Here is a 16,763-nt window from a genome sequence, read left to right as displayed (position 1 = left end):
AAAGTTATAGGCCTTAAAGTCATATTAAATGTTTGCATGTCACGTGTCGTGCCCCCTGTAGACGTAATGTCACGCAACTTGATGGGCGTCTACACAATATTTTACAGATCGTCTATGCCAAATTTCATGAAGTTAGCTTCCATTAGACCCAGGGCTATGCAAGGAATCAGAGGGAAAAAGAATTTTGTTTCTAGGGTTCTCGAGATGTGAGACGAAATGTAAATTAGCTTATTATATTGCCACCTATCTGTAGGCATGTGTATTGACACCTTGGCAAAGTGAAATGCTAGGACTTCTACCAAGTTACCAGGTTTGATGCTTTTCCCCCTTGCAGTTTGTCCTGGGCAGACACTTTTAGCTAAGCGGAAAAAAAGAAGACGAAGAAAAATCGCAACAAAATCAGTAGGGATCCTGCAACTCGTTGCATGGACCCCTAATAAACTGTAATCTTAAAATGTAAACTTAAAAGGGGGTAGCTCTAGTGTATACATAAATTTATAATATTGCAGCTGTGTCAGTAAAGTCCAAGGTACAGTAATGCAGTGATACTTATAAGTCCAGTTAAAGGGGAACTCCGGCGCAAAATGAACCTGGGGTTAATAACACATGTGTACCGAGTTCGACCGTTCTCTGGTATTTGTTTTCATGCATTTGTTTTGTTCGTCAAATGTGACCAGTTTTCTTGCAAACCGCTATTTAGCGTATGACGCTAGCCTTCGGGGCACACCTACACATAAAAAGAAATCGCTATTTCTATACCACTAACAAGGCTCACAATATCACCACACTTACACGGTAGCATAACTAGGGTCTCTACATGTAAACCGAAGCATTGAGAACTTTGCAAGTATACAGGCAGTTTATTAAAAAAGGAACACAGTACCGTTCGCGTCGGGCTCGCATATCCAGGCGGGCGCCATCTTGGGGAAACTGAACTGTCTGTTGCCGGAAGAAAGCACTGAGAGCATAGGAAAGAGAGTTCAGTTCAGTTCAAAACAAATGCATGAAAACAAATACCAGAGAACGGTCGAACTCGGTACACATGTGTTATTAACCCCAGGTTCATTTTGCGCCGGAGTTCCCCTTTAAGGCTGAGAGTTGAGGAGACGGACGGCATGGGGATAAAAACTCTTCTTCAGCCTCTCAGTTTTTGTCCTCAGACAGTGGAAACGCCGGCCTGATGGCAGTAGGAAGAAGAGAGAATATCTGGGGTGACCAGGCTGTTTCAGGATCTTCTTGGTCCTTAACCAGCAACGTTTTGTGTAAATGTCCTACAGGTTGGGGGAGGAAGTTCTGATGGTCCGCTCCACGGACCACCCTTTTGAAGGCCAGGAGGTCCTGCCTGGTGCAGTTTCCTATCCAAGTGGTAATGCTCCCACACAAGATGCTCTTGATTGTGCAGGTGTAAAAGTTCCTGAGCACCTTGAGAGGGAGCTTAAAATCTCTGAGGAGGTACAGATGTTGTCTGGCCTTCTTCACAATAGTGTTCAGGTGTTGAGTCCATGGCAGTTCACTCCCAAGTATCTGAAAGTATTTACTCTTTCCACCTCAGAGCCACTGATAATAAGTGGATGTAAGTCCTTCTGCTGTTTCCTGCTGAAGTGCACTATCAGTTCGTTCCTGTTTTGCTGAAGTACAGCAGGAGGTGGTTCTCCTGGCACCAGTCCTCCAGGTGGGAGACCTGCCTCCTGTTGGCTGTCTCATCATTATGGGAGATAATCCCACAACAGAGGACTAAGCACATAGCCCTGGGGGCATCCGGTGTTGAGAGTCAGGGGTGCTGAAGTGTGGTGACTCACTCGAACCAACTGTGATCTGCAGGTCTGGAAGCTGTAGACCTGTACAGGGAGGAGTCCAGACCCAGGTCATACAGCTTAGAGACCCGTCGGGAGGGGCCTATGGTATTAAATACTGAGCTGTAGTCAACAATATGGCTGCACGATTATGGCCAAAATGATAATCACGATTATTTTGATCAATATTGAGATCACGATTAATTATCACGATTATTTGTTTATTTCAACCAAAACTAATTTTATTGTCACATAGGCTTATTTTAACTGCTTTCACATCTATATTTTGCACGCTAATGTACAAATATGTGTGCTAAAATAAAATAGGTCCTCTTATTCACCAAAATTCAGTGCATCTCCTTAAAGAATAAATAAAAATAAATAAAACAATAAAGAAAATGTAACAAAATTTCAACAGGGCACTAGTTTCCATGTTACATTGTGTAAATATATTTTAGGAAGCAAAATGTAAACTTGCATTGTACCTGCATAAGGGATGTGAATAAAACTCAAAATATGATCTCCTTGGCTTGGGTTAGGGGGTGAGGGTTACTTATATATCTTATCCACCGATTCCTCGCGGTATCACTCTTGGGGAATCGATGGAAACGACATGTGTTGACGACTGAGCGGTGATTGCAGTCAGGTACAAAGCAATGCACCATGTTGCTAACGTTATCGTTAACCGCTTTCACACACGCACACAATATAAAATACACGATGCTAAATATAAAATTCAATACACAATACCTATATAAAACGCTATTATTGACACGATTACTACTGAAAGAACTGATATTAACTGCACATTCACTAGGCCTATATAAAAATCACTGGAGGAAAAAGTTCGCGTGGCCGTCGTCAGATTTGGAAGTCGCTGAAAAGGCTCTTTCGAGGTTGTGGCTTTGAGTCGACTTCAGTGAGGCGCCTTCAGTGAGGCGCGGTGGTTTATGGGATGAGTAGTTCCTTCTCTCAGAAATGAAAATATGTACACAGTCTTGTACCTTTGACTTTTTTTGGACTTCCTCTTTGTTTTTTCACTCGAAATGATATGTTATATGCTTATGAGTTCAGCTGTAGCTGGTTATCCTAAGACATGCTCTAAAACTCTTTAGATACGGATTTTTCCAAAACGTCAATGGGAGAAATGAATGGGAACCGTACTTCTGGCACCTCCGCTCTCTTTGGCTGTGGACGGGACTGTGATGCTCTACTCTGACTGGCTCATGGAGGCACGTGATCAGACAGTGGTTTACGGAGCGCTAGATTGGCTTTGCCAGAGAATGTCTAATAAGGGGAGAACTTCCACTCTCAGTGAGCTTCCGGCTTCTGAACTGTTCGTTACAATGGGACTTAATAGAGAGTGGCGAGGCTCTCCGTAGACGGGCTCTGGGCTTTGCAAAAAAAACCCAAAAAACTTTGACATAGCGCATTCTATGAACGGAATAACGCATTATAAATATCGCTCGATCACGCAAATTTGATCGTGGGAAGCCAAAATCGTGATCGTGATTAAAATTCGATTAATTGTGCAGCCCTAGTCAACAAACAGCACTCTTACAGGAAGGTTATGGCATCAGCTGTGAATCTGTTGGACTCACCGAGTGAGGCACAGAGAGTAGTCATATCTTGGCACATTACAGTGCATTTAACTGGATTAAAATCTTTTAGTACCCCAATCAGATGCACTCATGTCAAATAAAACACAGGTTTGTTGTTTGATCTTGAAGTTAGAATAAATAAATATTTGTCTATTCAAAAAATCTACGTTTTTCTTTTTTCTTTTATTATACTTTATTGATCCAGAGGGGAAATTATGTTCCTGCTGTTTGACCCATCCACAGTAGTGGGCTGCAGCCTCTAAGCAGACTGCGCCGGGGAGCAAGTTGGGGGTTAGGTGGTTGCTCCCAGCAGCCATGGACACGGCGGGAGGTGAACCTGGGACCCTCCGGTCCCAAGCCGCACCTCTAACCACTACGCCACAGCTCCCCCGACAAACCAGAGGGTTAGCGGTTCGATCCCCGGAATGTGCCACATTCCGAAGTGTCCTTGAGCAAGACACTGAACCCCCAGTTGGTCCCAGTGCGTGGCACTGGTGTGTGAATGTGTGTGTGCTTGTGTGAGTGAATGGGTAGATGTGTCTGTAACTGTAAAGCGCTATGAGTACCAATAGGTAGAAAAGCGCTATATAAAAACAAGGCCATTTACCAACCCTAACCCTGCTCAGTGCATCGTCCCCCAGCTGCCTAGGCCTATTGCAGCATAACTTAGGGATGGTTCAGTCCAGCCCCAACTATAAGCTTGATCAAAAAGGACTCAAAAGTCTCAAGCCTGACCTTTTTCCAAACATAAAACAGTAATAATTGCACACAGCAGACAAGGCAAACAATATAAGTGTAAATGTAGAACTGATAAAAATAAAATATAGATAATGAATCTCTGGGATGTTTAGGGCCAAATGCAATGACTGCTGTTTTGTCTGAGTTTAAATGTAGAAGTTTATGGATCATCCAAGCCTTTATGTCTTTAAGGCATGCTTGGAGCTTAACCAGCTGATTCGTTTTAGATGGGTGTCATCTGCGTAGCAATGGAAGTTCATGCTGTGTTTCCTAATAATATTGCCTAAGGGAACCATGTATAATGTGAAGAGTATTGGTCGTAGCACAGAACCCTGAGGGACTCAATAATATACTTTTGTATAAATAGAAGAATCATTGTTGACATGGACAAACTGGAGTCTGTCTGACATATAAGATTCAAACCAGTGTAATGCAGTCCCTTTAATATAGATCACACTTTCAAGTCTCCGTAGTAAAAGATTGTGTTTTTGTACTATAATGAACTCTAAAACCTGACTGACTCTTCAAACAAACCATTCCTGTTTAAATTGTCTCACAACTGATTAGCAACAACTTTTTCTAGAATTTTAGAAATAAAAGGAAGGTTGGAAATTGGTCTATAGTTGGCAAAAACATCTGGATCTAAAGTAGGTTTTTTAAGTAAAGGTTTAATTACAGCAATCTTAAAAGATTGCTGTAATTATCTTAAAAGATTGCTGTAATTATCCTGTTAATAATGATAGATTTATCTGGTTTAATATGGAAGTGTTAATTAATGGAAAAACCTCCTTGAGCAAATTAGTTGGGATGGGATCTTGAAGACATGTTGATGGTTTAGATGCTGTAATTGTTGAAGTAAGCTCAGAAAGATCTATTGGAGAGAAGGATTCCAGATATTGATTAGATCCTGCAGAAGTTTCTAGTGCCACTGTACTTACATCTTTGACAGCTGAAGTCATTACCACTAAGGGCTAAAGGAATAGATGGCTCAACAGAGCTGTGACTCTTTGTCAGCCTGGCTGCAGTGCTGAAAAGAAATCTGGGATTGTTTTCTTCTATTAATGATGAATAATATGCTGTTCTAATATTACGTAGAGCTAAGTTGTTAAACTATCTTCCAGGCTATATAAGCTTCTTCTGAATTAGCGGAATGCCAAATTTTTTCCTGCTTTCGGACTGCCTGCTTTGGACTGCACTGCACAACTCTGAATTATACCAGGGAGCTAGCCTCCTCCGATTCGTGACCTTCTTTTTCAGAGGGGCAACTAAGTTTAGAGTTGTAATAAGCGATGCTGCAGTGCTATCAACAAAATACAAAATCCTGGTCAGTTATAATATCCATAACATTTCACACTATCAGACTGATATGAGCTGCTGTTTATGGTCCTTATAAGTTAATTTTTGTACTTTTTTTCTCATTCTCAGACAATGCTGAATTTAATTCAGAAGAAACTACAGGACAGAATGGTGAGTGGGACTTTTATTCAGTTCGACGATGTTCACATAAATACCATGTATAATTATGTTGTGTCCTTACAGATGGTGGGCCTCAGTCTATTAAGAATAATATGCTCACCTTTGTTTGAATGCAAAGTAGTTCTTATTCAAGTATACATGTTTGTCCAACTATTAAAATAAAATGTTGGTAAAGAAATTAAATGGTGATTGTTGCTAAACAATGCTGTGTGTATTTCCCCTCAGTGTGACCAAGTAATGGAGTTTTCCTGGAGTGCTCTGTGGAACATTACTGATGAAACGCCTGACAACTGTCAAATGTTCCTCAACTGTCGTGGCATGAGTCTTTTTCTGGAGTGTCTGCAGGTAAATTCACACTTAGTATTATTTTATGAAATCTTATGTGAATTGACAATTGACATCCTAGGAGATACAGTGTGTCTGAGTGTTTTGAAACACTATTATGGCATTTAATTATTAAGTAATAACTCTGCACAATTTTACGTCAGGAATTTCCTGACAAGCAGGAGCTTCACCGCAACATGTTGGGTCTTCTGGGAAATGTTGCTGAAGTCAAAGCCCTGAGACCACAGCTACTTACCCCACAGTTCATCACTGTATTCAGGTAATAGATTTGTTCAGGGAATTTAAATGACTTGCTTTTTGGTGAAAGCTACTTTTCATTTTTTCATTTTGCATGACTTTTGTGAGTTGTCCACACCACATCCAAAGGGCTTTCAGTAGGGATGCACCGAAATGAAAATTCTTGGCTGAAATTGATCCACTGTGCGGTTAGACTGGGCATATTTGTTTTTATTTTTATTAAGAAAAATTGGTGCACTGCACCTTTAGAAAAATAACGCTGTCTCTTTAAGAAAGACGGTAGTCTTATGCATGAAGCAATAAAAAGTGGAAAAAAAAAACAAAAAAAAAACAGACATTCTTCATTTGGTTGTTTATGTTTTTCTTAGTTTGCCTCACTGCAGCAAAAACTAGGTAGTTTGCCTCGGAACAAGTCTTGAGGCATAGTTGGCAAAACAGTTCTCACCAAAACTGTGTCACAGAAGAAGTGGAAATGAAGTGTTAAAATTATGAATGAGAGAATTTGAAGAAAGCAGTGCATCTGTAGTGCAACAGGTTGGAAGGGTTGATGGCTAACATTTGTTACAACAGGTGAGACCTGACCTTTTAAAAAGTAAAAGATAAAAGAATATGTCAGATACACAAAAAAATTTAGTTATGGTCGCAGGGGTGTGCATTCCTTGCTTGTACATTGCCAGATAGAAATCCACAGTAAGTAACCACAATTATGACAATGCAACAACTGTTGCACTCACCATTTACAGCATATCCAGTATAACAGTGGGTACCTTTGTGTGGGTGTGTGCAGAGAATATTAACAATGTTAACCTAATAGTTAATAGTCAACAACATAATCCTGAAATACAAATTTTAATATTTTTGGAGAACTTTCTATGATAGCTCATGTGTTGGCCTCTGCTGACTCCCATTAGATTGCTTGGTTTACGTGCTTAGTCCACAACTCACTTCTCAATGTCTAGAAACAAAAAGTCCTTTTGAGTCAAGTGTCTCAAATTTATGCCAGATAACGAATACCAGGTCAAAGTGACGTTTTTTATCAGTGCAGTAAAACAAGTCCACAACTTTGCAAATCCAGTCTAACTGAAGTCCCCCTACTTCATCCGTCCTTTCCTCTGTTTTGCTGACTTGGAGAAGGTTGTCCATGCTTTTATATCGTCACGACTTGACTACTGCAATGCTTTGTACGCTGGGATCAGCAAGGGAAACATATGTAGACTGCAACTCATTCAAAATGCAGCTGCCAGGCTTTTAACAGGCACTAAGAGAAGTGATCACATTTCCCCAACCCTCGCCACTCTCCACTGGCTGCCCGTGAGTTTTAGAATTGATTTTAAGATTTTACTACTTGTTTTTAAAGCCCTGCATGGTCAGGCTCCTGCATACATCCGTGACCTGCTTTTATCATACGAGCCTGACCGCTGCCTGAGATCCGCCGGCGCAGCCCTGCTTACGGTCCCGAGGTCCCGTCTTGTCACTAAAGGTGACCGGGCCTTTGCTGTCCATGCTCCACAGCTGTGGAACTCCCTGCCCGGCAATCTCAGGCAGGGGAGCTCAGTGGCTTCTTTTAAATCTCTTCTTAAAACTTTATAATTTTGTTTTATCATTGTTGTATGATTACTTTGTTGTGGGTGGGTGATTTTAAATTTTAAATTTTAATTCCAATTTTATTTTTCTTGATGGTTTTATTATGATTGTTGCTAGGCATCTGACCTGTTTTATTTCTGCTGCTGTTGTACAGCACCTTGTAACTTGTTTTGGAAAGGTGCTATATAAATAAAGTTATTATTATTATTATTATTACTTGTGACAGCACCAACTCAGCCAGACCACACCCTAACTCAACAGAGTGAACCAAAAACTGAAGATAAACAGATAAACTGTTTAGAGAATTCATTCAATATTTGTGAACACAGTTTGCCTGCTTTTGAGCCTTTACTTAAGATTTAGACTTGCCTTTGGTGAAGATACTTCATGCAGACTTAAGTAAAAATGTTTTGTCTGTTAACTCGCTCTTTGATACAGTAACCTGCTGGACAGTAAGGCAGATGGAATTGAGGTGTCGTACAACGCATGTGGCGTCCTTTCACACATCATGTTTGATGGGCCAGAGGTTTGGTCCATGGACGAACCTCGAAGAGAGAAGGTGATGGAGAAGATGTGGGACGCCATCCAGAGCTGGGATGTCAGCTCACGCCGCAACATCAACTACAGGTGATTTCTTGCAATTGAATTGCATTTGTATGTATGTGGTGTCAAATTTTGTCCGTAAAGAAGTTTTAAGAAATTCAAATATGTTTTCTGTCTCACAAGGTTTGAAATTGGTAGCAATAGTGGTCGGATAAAATTGCTGTGTGTTAAATCTCTAAAAAGTGCATTGTTATCTTTTTTGTTTTTTGTCGTCTTAGACATTGAATGAATAACAGAAACCTTGAACTGCTGGGTTTTAATTTTTAAAGTTACAAATTATAGATGCTTAGCACTATCTCAGCTATTGTATGTTTCATGATATTCTGTTGTAAATTCTTCATAAGTGGTTTCATGTTGGTATAAATTCTCATTCTACATGCTGAAAATAAAAGTCAAAACACTGTAAATTTAGTGGTCACTACATTATATGCCATAAGATAAATGTCAACCAAACAAATTGAAAACTTGCTAACGGTAGAACTCTGTAACATTTAAGTAGTGGTCTAGCTGTAGACCACAGCTGTCAGTGGCTTTTTCTCTTTTTAAAATTTTTAAATTGACTCTGGTCTCTCAGGTCATTTGAGCCCATCTTGCGACTGCTGCCCCAGAACATCTCCCCTGTCAGTCAGCACTGGGCCACGTGGGCTCTCTACAATTTGGTGTCAGTTTACCGTGAGTATCTGGAATCTACCGAATTCAAACGAGGCACATTTAGTGGTTATATCTTTCAAGGTGTTTTGAAGAGTCAATACAGAGAGTAGTATTTTTAAGTTAAGTATTTTTACTTACAAGTAACTTACACATTCCTGACTAATAGACCAGAATAATACACTGGTACATATGTATGTACTGAATAAACAATCATTTTCAAGATACAGTTTGGTGGCACAGTTGGCACATTTGAAGTTTCCCTCCTTCTCCATTGCAACATTATCTCTTCCCTTTCCTCCAGACTGCTTGTTCTTTTCTTTTCTTTTTTGTTAAACACACTGTTTTTCTTAACTGCTTTATTTATTTATTTTGCCTAAATTGTGCAGTAATCAGTAAGGTGCAGTCTCTATTTACATTTTGTTTTGGTCTATAGCAAGCAAGTATTGTCCCCTGCTGATAAAGGAAGGGGGAATAAGTCTTCTGGAGAAAGTTCTGGAGCTGGAAAGCTCCCAGCCAGATACCAAGGACATGGCCAGGTAAGCTGCAGTAATCACAGTACATTATAACTCTGTCTGTTCACGCTGACCTTTTACAAACAATTCACTGATCAGGTGATTATGTCATCTTACATCATTGTGGACATGTCTGGCAATCTGGGAACCCAGTCATTTTTTACAATCTGACCAGCAATTTAAGATGTGAGATTGGATTTAGGAGCTGAGACAATGACTGCGTTTACATGGTCTTTAGTATCCCGAATTTGATCGGGATATTGAAGTATCCCGTTTTCGTGTTTGTCCATGTAAACACCATATCCCGAATTCAGAAATCAGGGTTTGGCCATTTCCCGATTTCAAGAAACCCGGCTTTGCTACCTGGAGTACTCCGATAGAAGCCGGGATACTGAAGCATGTATACACATTATCCCGATTTCTGACGGCTGCCCACTGTCTGCGCAGGCACGAGTGACGCAAAGTGACGCACTAGATATACAATCAACATGGCGGCAACAAGAACGTCTCACTTTTGGAGCGACAAAGAGACAGAATTTTCCCTTAAAGTAATGAAAGAACTAAACACAACTACGTGTTTAGATGGCAGAAAACACTGAAATGCTGATGTATTCAAATCTGTTGCGGAAAAGCTACGTGACGCTGGTTTTCCACCTCGCTCCGTTGAACAAGTTAGGTCGCGTTGGAAAACATTGAAAAAGACGTAAAACACGCATGCGCAGATAGGATGCAGCGATCGGAAAACGGGATAGTGTTATTTATCATGTATACAGGGATATGAATAACCGGGTTTCTCTGTGTTCCATGTAAACACCATATCCCGAATATGCTCAAAGCCGGGATAAGCCTCAAAACCAGGATACTAAAGACCATGTAAACGCAGTCAATGACTACAAGTGGAGTGTTTCACATGTAATCTGTTTACAGTCATTTACAGTCACAAATATTTTTAAGGTACTGGCTTGACAAATGCAACTTTGTTATCTTGCCTGCAACCAACAACACAAAACAAAATTTCTTTTGTTCTCTTAATGCCAGTTTTGAACAAATAGCCTGTAAAACCGCAGATATTTTCTTTTTGGTTGCCAATGACAGGATCTGGCGAGAGCTCTTTTCAAAGCATTTTCACTTGGCAAATCAGCATAGGAAACCTACAGTAGGAAAAAATACCTGGTACCAAAAGTGCAAAAGTCAACTTGTAAATATTGTAATATTTCAGGAAGGTAATGGAGCAGTGTGAAAACTTTAAAGAAGACCCTATGGAAACTAATCATGGACAGGAAGTAAACTATGGACAAAGAGGTTGATACCACAGGAGCTGTAATTCCCAGCAATCATCAAGCAAACCCACACAAGGCCCTTCGTACTGTCAACACCACAAGGATCAATTGTGTGCATTATTCTTATTGTTATCATTCTTATTTTGTAGAGCAGAACAGTGTCTCTAACCATATTTGCAGCAGTTTGGACATATCTTTAATATACAACACATAGGAGTTAAGGTGTGGTGCATGGTGTTTTGTTGTGAGGGTGCTTACCTTTGCTGCACATAAGCACATCTTCTGTTGGGATGGGTTTGTGGGGTCGGGTGACTGTTATCTCCTGGTGTGTATGTCAAAGATTTAGCAACAGAACAAAAGGGTTGGCGTGATGGTGAGTTTATGGAAACAAATGTCCCTCTCCAGCTCACTACCAGTAACTGTGTAATACTGAATGAAAGGCAATGCAGTGTCCTAGACCACCATCAGAGGTCTCAGCTCTCAATTTGCCATTTCACACTCGTTCATCGTTGTGGAGGCCGCAGAGCCCTGGCCACATATACAGTGAATATTAGCCATTGTGTGCATAGGCTACAGAGAAGCATCATAGTGATGTGGAGGGGAGGGAAGTCTTCCCATATCTTGTGGCACAATAGTGGACTTTTTTTTTTGTTAAATATGTAAATATTATCTGTGTCTCTCATCCTTTTACTGTGTGTATGTTTTATAACTGTAAACACTCACTAATTTACTCCGTATTTAAATTTGTTTAGGTTTGACTGGAGTGTTGTCAGTGCTAAGAAACTATATACAGAATACCCAGCCATTCAAATGTAGTCTAACAATCCTGGATACTTTGTTCTTTAAAGGATATGTAGATCAGCCTTGCTTCTGTTTTAATTATCTGGCACCTGTAGTTTATCCCTACTTGAGGCATTGAAGAGCTTTAACAATGAGATGAGTTAAATCACCCAAAGAAAATATACATTCTATAGCTAAATATATGCTGATATTACAGGCCACCACAGACAAAGCCAAGTTCATAGAGATGGTATTTCCAGTTTGTTGTGGAACAACTTGATGGGCCTGCACAAAGTTGAGGTCAAACACATTTTAGTTGAAATGGAATGGCCCAACTTGTGATCCTGACCTTATTATTGAAGGTTAGTGTTTGACTTGAGGTATATTCTGGACACTGAAACCAGAAGAGTAGAGGCTATTAAGGCAGAAGTTTTAGCCATCACATATACGTGTAATGTTCAAAGATTACACTGTACTCCTAGAACACTGCAAGGGCAATTCTTACTCAAAATATAACAACTAAGGACCCACAGACCACCTTCTAATAGCTGACTCTACTTGACTTGCCGACACCTCAAAATCACTTCTAAAATCTTTATTTAGATGTCCACATGCTTGGCACTTCTTTTACGTCAATGCAGCCTTGATACTTATGTTAATTGGCTATGTGTTAGCAGGCTGTTTACTGCTTTTCTACCACAAGAGAAGGTTGGATTTTACAGTGTTATGGCCTCTAGCTCAACGGTGCTTCCGGTGCTTCAAATGTGATGCCAGATAATAAAAGAGACAATACTGAAAAAACTATTATCCTTTAACAACCCGTGTGGCTTATCAATGTTTACTCGTTGATCAACTTGCTGCTAAAGTAACTGCTTCACTTAATTACGCTTTTCTTTTGAAAAGCTGATGGGAGAAAAATACAAATGGTGCATTAAAATGCATGTTTAACGTTGAAACTTGGTTGATCTGATCATGAAGTAATGCCTGGTTCTCAGATTGTTTAGTCACCACAAAGGAGGGAAGGTGAGATTTAATTTCTAGCTATCTCTGCCCTCAACGTGACTTTGACCAGCAACCAAAGTCATTCTCTTTAATTTGGTGTTGTGTCTTTAAAGGTAGTCTGAGTTTTCCTTCATTTCTCAAAGAATCATCAAATGTTTTTTCTATTTTTCTTATTGCTGGTTTCTCTTCTTTTTGCAACCAACTCTTGCTAATAGGAATATCAAAAATTGTGTCTGCACAAATATTTAAATTTAAATCTTCTGAATTGCCCTTGTATGCTGATTTGTTTTATGTGAATGCAAGATAAAAAGAAACAGGGACCTGTTGTTCAAAACATTGCTCCACAACACTACTAGTGGTTAAAAACTCCACAGGATACCTTTAAGATGACTCTTTACAAGTTAGTTCACTGGCATTTTGCATTGAGTGATTTTGAGATCTTTTGGCCATTAAAGTCTGTGTCTCACATTCAGAACCAGGCATCATCATCTTAACAGTGTGAAGGGGGAGCTTTTAGTTTTTGGGTAGAGTATTTCCTAAATCATGGAAATACATAGAATTTTACAGTTTAAACTATTTTGTTTTAATAATTTAATGAATGTTTCTCAGTTTAGTTCTGATGTATGATAGATACATTTGATATGACTCCCACTGATTTCCAGGAGACTAACATATAAATAAGACCAGCAGAGTGGGTAATGTTTCTGTATGCAGTGATTAGAGTTTCCTTTATAAACTTAAAGATAATTCCTTTTGTGTAAATCTGGTATATTGATTTTAATTGCCCATTAAAGATCCAGTGTGTAAGAAGGGGGAATGTGTTTCACATGTTTTCATTGTTCATTTATGTCTAACCACCTATTTTCTTTAGAGTATAGCTTCCTCAAAATAAGAATTACTGTTTTTCTTAACTTTCAATGAGCCTTTTATATCTTCAAAGGAAGCGGAACCTCTTCCACTAACCTGTTGCATCACTGTTTTTACAGTAGTCCAGTAGTGTTTTTTTCTACAGGCTTGGAAAGGGAAAGAGGAGGCAAGGAATATTCAGTTGTTTGCAGTCTGCAATTTCACCTCTTAATATCACTTAATCCTACACACTGGACCTTTATTGTGGCTCCACCTCGGTTATGTTCAGAAAACAGGTGTCCACAAACTTAGTTTAGCAGGGATTTTGACACAAAAATAATACTATAAATACGTTACATAACAAAAATGACTCAGTTATGATGGGTTTCTTATTTCAGTCTTCTGGCCTTGTGCAAATATACAAGATTATGGAAATAAAGTTTTAATAAAATGTATATACCTCTATATATTGACTAAAATACATTAAATTTCTTCTGATTAAAATTAAAATGATTTAATATTTTAGTGTTGCGAACTGAAACTGAATTTGGACAGTGGGTTGGAGCGCAAAGGTTCTCATGCACATTGATGTCATTCATTGTGCTCCTGATGCATGTATTGCCAGGACTTTAAAAATCACACCAGTAAATGAACAGACATCACCACTGTCTGTTTTCTCCAGCAACTGGGAAATATGTTAGCTTAGATGAACGAGGTCAGATGAATCGCATACTAGTTTTTAATATGTGGCATCCGTGGCGCACAATGTGCGTGGAGCTTTAGCTTGTTCCTAAGACCAGCCTTAACTGATGTTTTTACTTCAGTTCTACTTTAATTACTTCATACCAGTTGGTTTCTTCATGGAGGGAATGATGTTTCTGCCAATTTAGCTGATGGTGTGAGATGGCAAGCTTTGTTACACACTCATTCAGTATTTGATTCCTCTCTTTGAATTCCTGTCTGTGGAACACAATTTACCAGGATTTCACATATAATCAAAACTACATCTGTTCTGAGTTTTACTTCTAAAGAATTGCAGTGTTTGATTAAACATCCTTTCTAAATAAGGTAGAGGACCAGCTAGATATTTTCAATCACCTGTCTACCTGAAATCTTTGATTGGTCCTCTCCACAAGGCGATGATGTATAGAGCTGAAAAGAAAACAGAGGTCTTGGACTGTTCTTGATTATTTATAAAGATGTTTGTACTGAAAACAATGTAAGTGAAATACTGTTTCAGGAGACCTGCTGTGTCACAAAATGTTTCCACTTCCATCTACCCATTACATAATGTTTCTCAAATCTGTCGATACTTTGTAATTGATTTCTTTTGTGACTGCTGTTAAGATGAATCCAAAATAGAGTGAAGAATTTTGGATCCAAACAGCATGGAATTCCACTTTTCACTTGATCTCAGTTGTTCCAGGACATTGGTTTAAAAATATAAATAAGCAATAAAGATGGAGAGGTATACAACCTGTTACTTGTTTTGTTTTTAATATTCACTCGAGGTTATGATATTAAATAGTGAACCACAATGCCAAAGTACAAGGTCATTTTCACTGGGTTACAAGGAGGGACATGAACCTCACCCTTCTCACCACCAGAAGGACTTCCAGTTGTTATGGATGCTAAAGAGGAAAATACACAATTCACTTCATTTCAGTTGTGTTAATATAGGGTCAATAACAATACAAATTGTCTCAAGATGCTTTATAAAACCTGTCCAGAACCCCAGCCTGAAACCCCCTGAGCAAGCATATAGGCGACGTGGTATGGAAAAACTCTCTTTTAACAGGAAGAAACCTTGACCAGACTGTGATAGATACATACATCTGACTAATGTGTACATGCAGAATCTAATTGGGATACAAATACAAGATACAGATGAGGCATGTTACATGAAAGATTGATAACGAATATAAATGCATGTATTGATAGCAGTTCTACTACAGATTACAGCTATTACAACTATAATGATTAAATATCAGATATATCACAGGCAGGTTGGAGAATGATGCATTCAGGTAAAAGTGGGTAGCTGCAGGCCATGAAGACTGGGCAGGTTGATGCAGCATTTTGAATCAATTGGAGGGTTTTAAAAAGCTATCTGGACAGCCAGACAGTAATGAATTACAGTAATCCAGCCTGGGAAACACAAATGTATGAGCAAGGTAATTAGGCATTGGCATTCATTCATTTTCTGCAACCACTTGTCCTCTCGAGGGAGCTTCTTGCTGTGAGGCATCATTGCTAACCATCACACCACTGTGCCGCCACATTAAAGGTCATATCACAGCAAAATCAGCATACCCAAATCAACACCATCAGAGTTAATCTCAACACTTTTGAAGTGTCTATATGGGTCCACACCACAGAGGGTTAATTTGACTCTTTTTGAAGTGTTGCTACACTTCTGAACACTAACCAGTGTTAGTTTCTCTCAACACTAGTGTTATAGTGTAAGATATAAACTCTCATAGTCAGTTGTTAACTACTACACTCCATATTGACACTGTATGGTGTCAATATATGTTAAGCTTAAAATATTTATTTCAAAATGCATGGTGTTGATTTTTTTTAAGTAAACATTTAATTTAAAAGCCTGAGGCACATATCTTTTTAATAAAGATACATTTATCTGGTTTAATATGGAGATGTTCATTAATAGAAAAACCTCCTTGAGGAATTTAGTTGGGATGAGATCAAGAAGACAAGTTGATTGTGTAGATGTTAAAATTACTGAAGTGAACTTACTATTGGAGAGAAGGACTCTAAATATTGATTAGGTCCTACAGACACTTCTAACTCCACTGTATTTACATCTTTGACAGCTGTCGGAAGGATACCTTTAATTAGTGATGCAGTGCTTAGCATTGCAAACTAGACAATTCCCCTGCGGGAAATCGCGAGAGTGATGCAGTGGCCGCAGCAGTCTGCGATACCATGCTATATTGCTGTGATAGTACGATGCTATGATGATGCTACTATGCCAAGATGCTACAATGCTATGATGCTAAGATACTAAGATGCTATGATACTAAGATGCTACAAAGCTAAGATACTATGTTGCTACGATGCTAAGATGCTACAATGCAATTATACTAAGATGCTATGATGCTAAGATACTACAATGCTAAGATGCTTTAATGATGCTAAGATGCTTTAATGATGCTACCATGCTATGATGCTAAGATGCTTTAATGATGCTACCATGCTATGATGCTAAGATGCTTTAATGATGCTACCATGCTATGATGCTAAGATGCTTTAATGATGCTACAATGCTATGATACTAAGATGCTTTAATTATGC

The 16,763-nt window shown here is 39.1% G+C and overlaps 1 protein-coding gene across 3 annotated transcripts in view; it reads left to right on the top strand.

Annotated features, from left to right (window-relative positions):
* The window catches only part of zer1 (zyg-11 related, cell cycle regulator), a 30,007-nt gene extending 14,657 nt beyond the window's left edge, over nucleotides 1-15,350 (top strand). For all 3 annotated transcript variants that reach the window (XM_084571723.1, XM_084571724.1, XM_084571722.1), the window contains 7 exons: nucleotides 5,558-5,599; nucleotides 5,834-5,953; nucleotides 6,097-6,212; nucleotides 8,213-8,401; nucleotides 8,952-9,049; nucleotides 9,462-9,564; nucleotides 10,760-15,350. In XM_084571723.1, coding sequence (XP_084427849.1) covers nucleotides 5,558-5,599; nucleotides 5,834-5,953; nucleotides 6,097-6,212; nucleotides 8,213-8,401; nucleotides 8,952-9,049; nucleotides 9,462-9,564; nucleotides 10,760-10,847 — 756 coding nt within the window. In that variant the 3' untranslated portion in view covers nucleotides 10,848-15,350. The remainder of the gene's footprint in view (nucleotides 1-5,557; nucleotides 5,600-5,833; nucleotides 5,954-6,096; nucleotides 6,213-8,212; nucleotides 8,402-8,951; nucleotides 9,050-9,461; nucleotides 9,565-10,759) is intronic.
* Nucleotides 15,351-16,763: the final 1,413 nt, after the last annotated feature.

Source organism: Chelon labrosus (genome assembly GCF_963514085.1).
Source record: "Chelon labrosus genome assembly, chromosome: 22".
Lineage (NCBI taxonomy): Eukaryota > Metazoa > Chordata > Actinopteri > Mugiliformes > Mugilidae > Chelon > Chelon labrosus.
The sequence above is the reverse complement of the archived record's forward strand: the minus strand, read 5'-3'. Positions and strand labels throughout refer to the sequence as shown.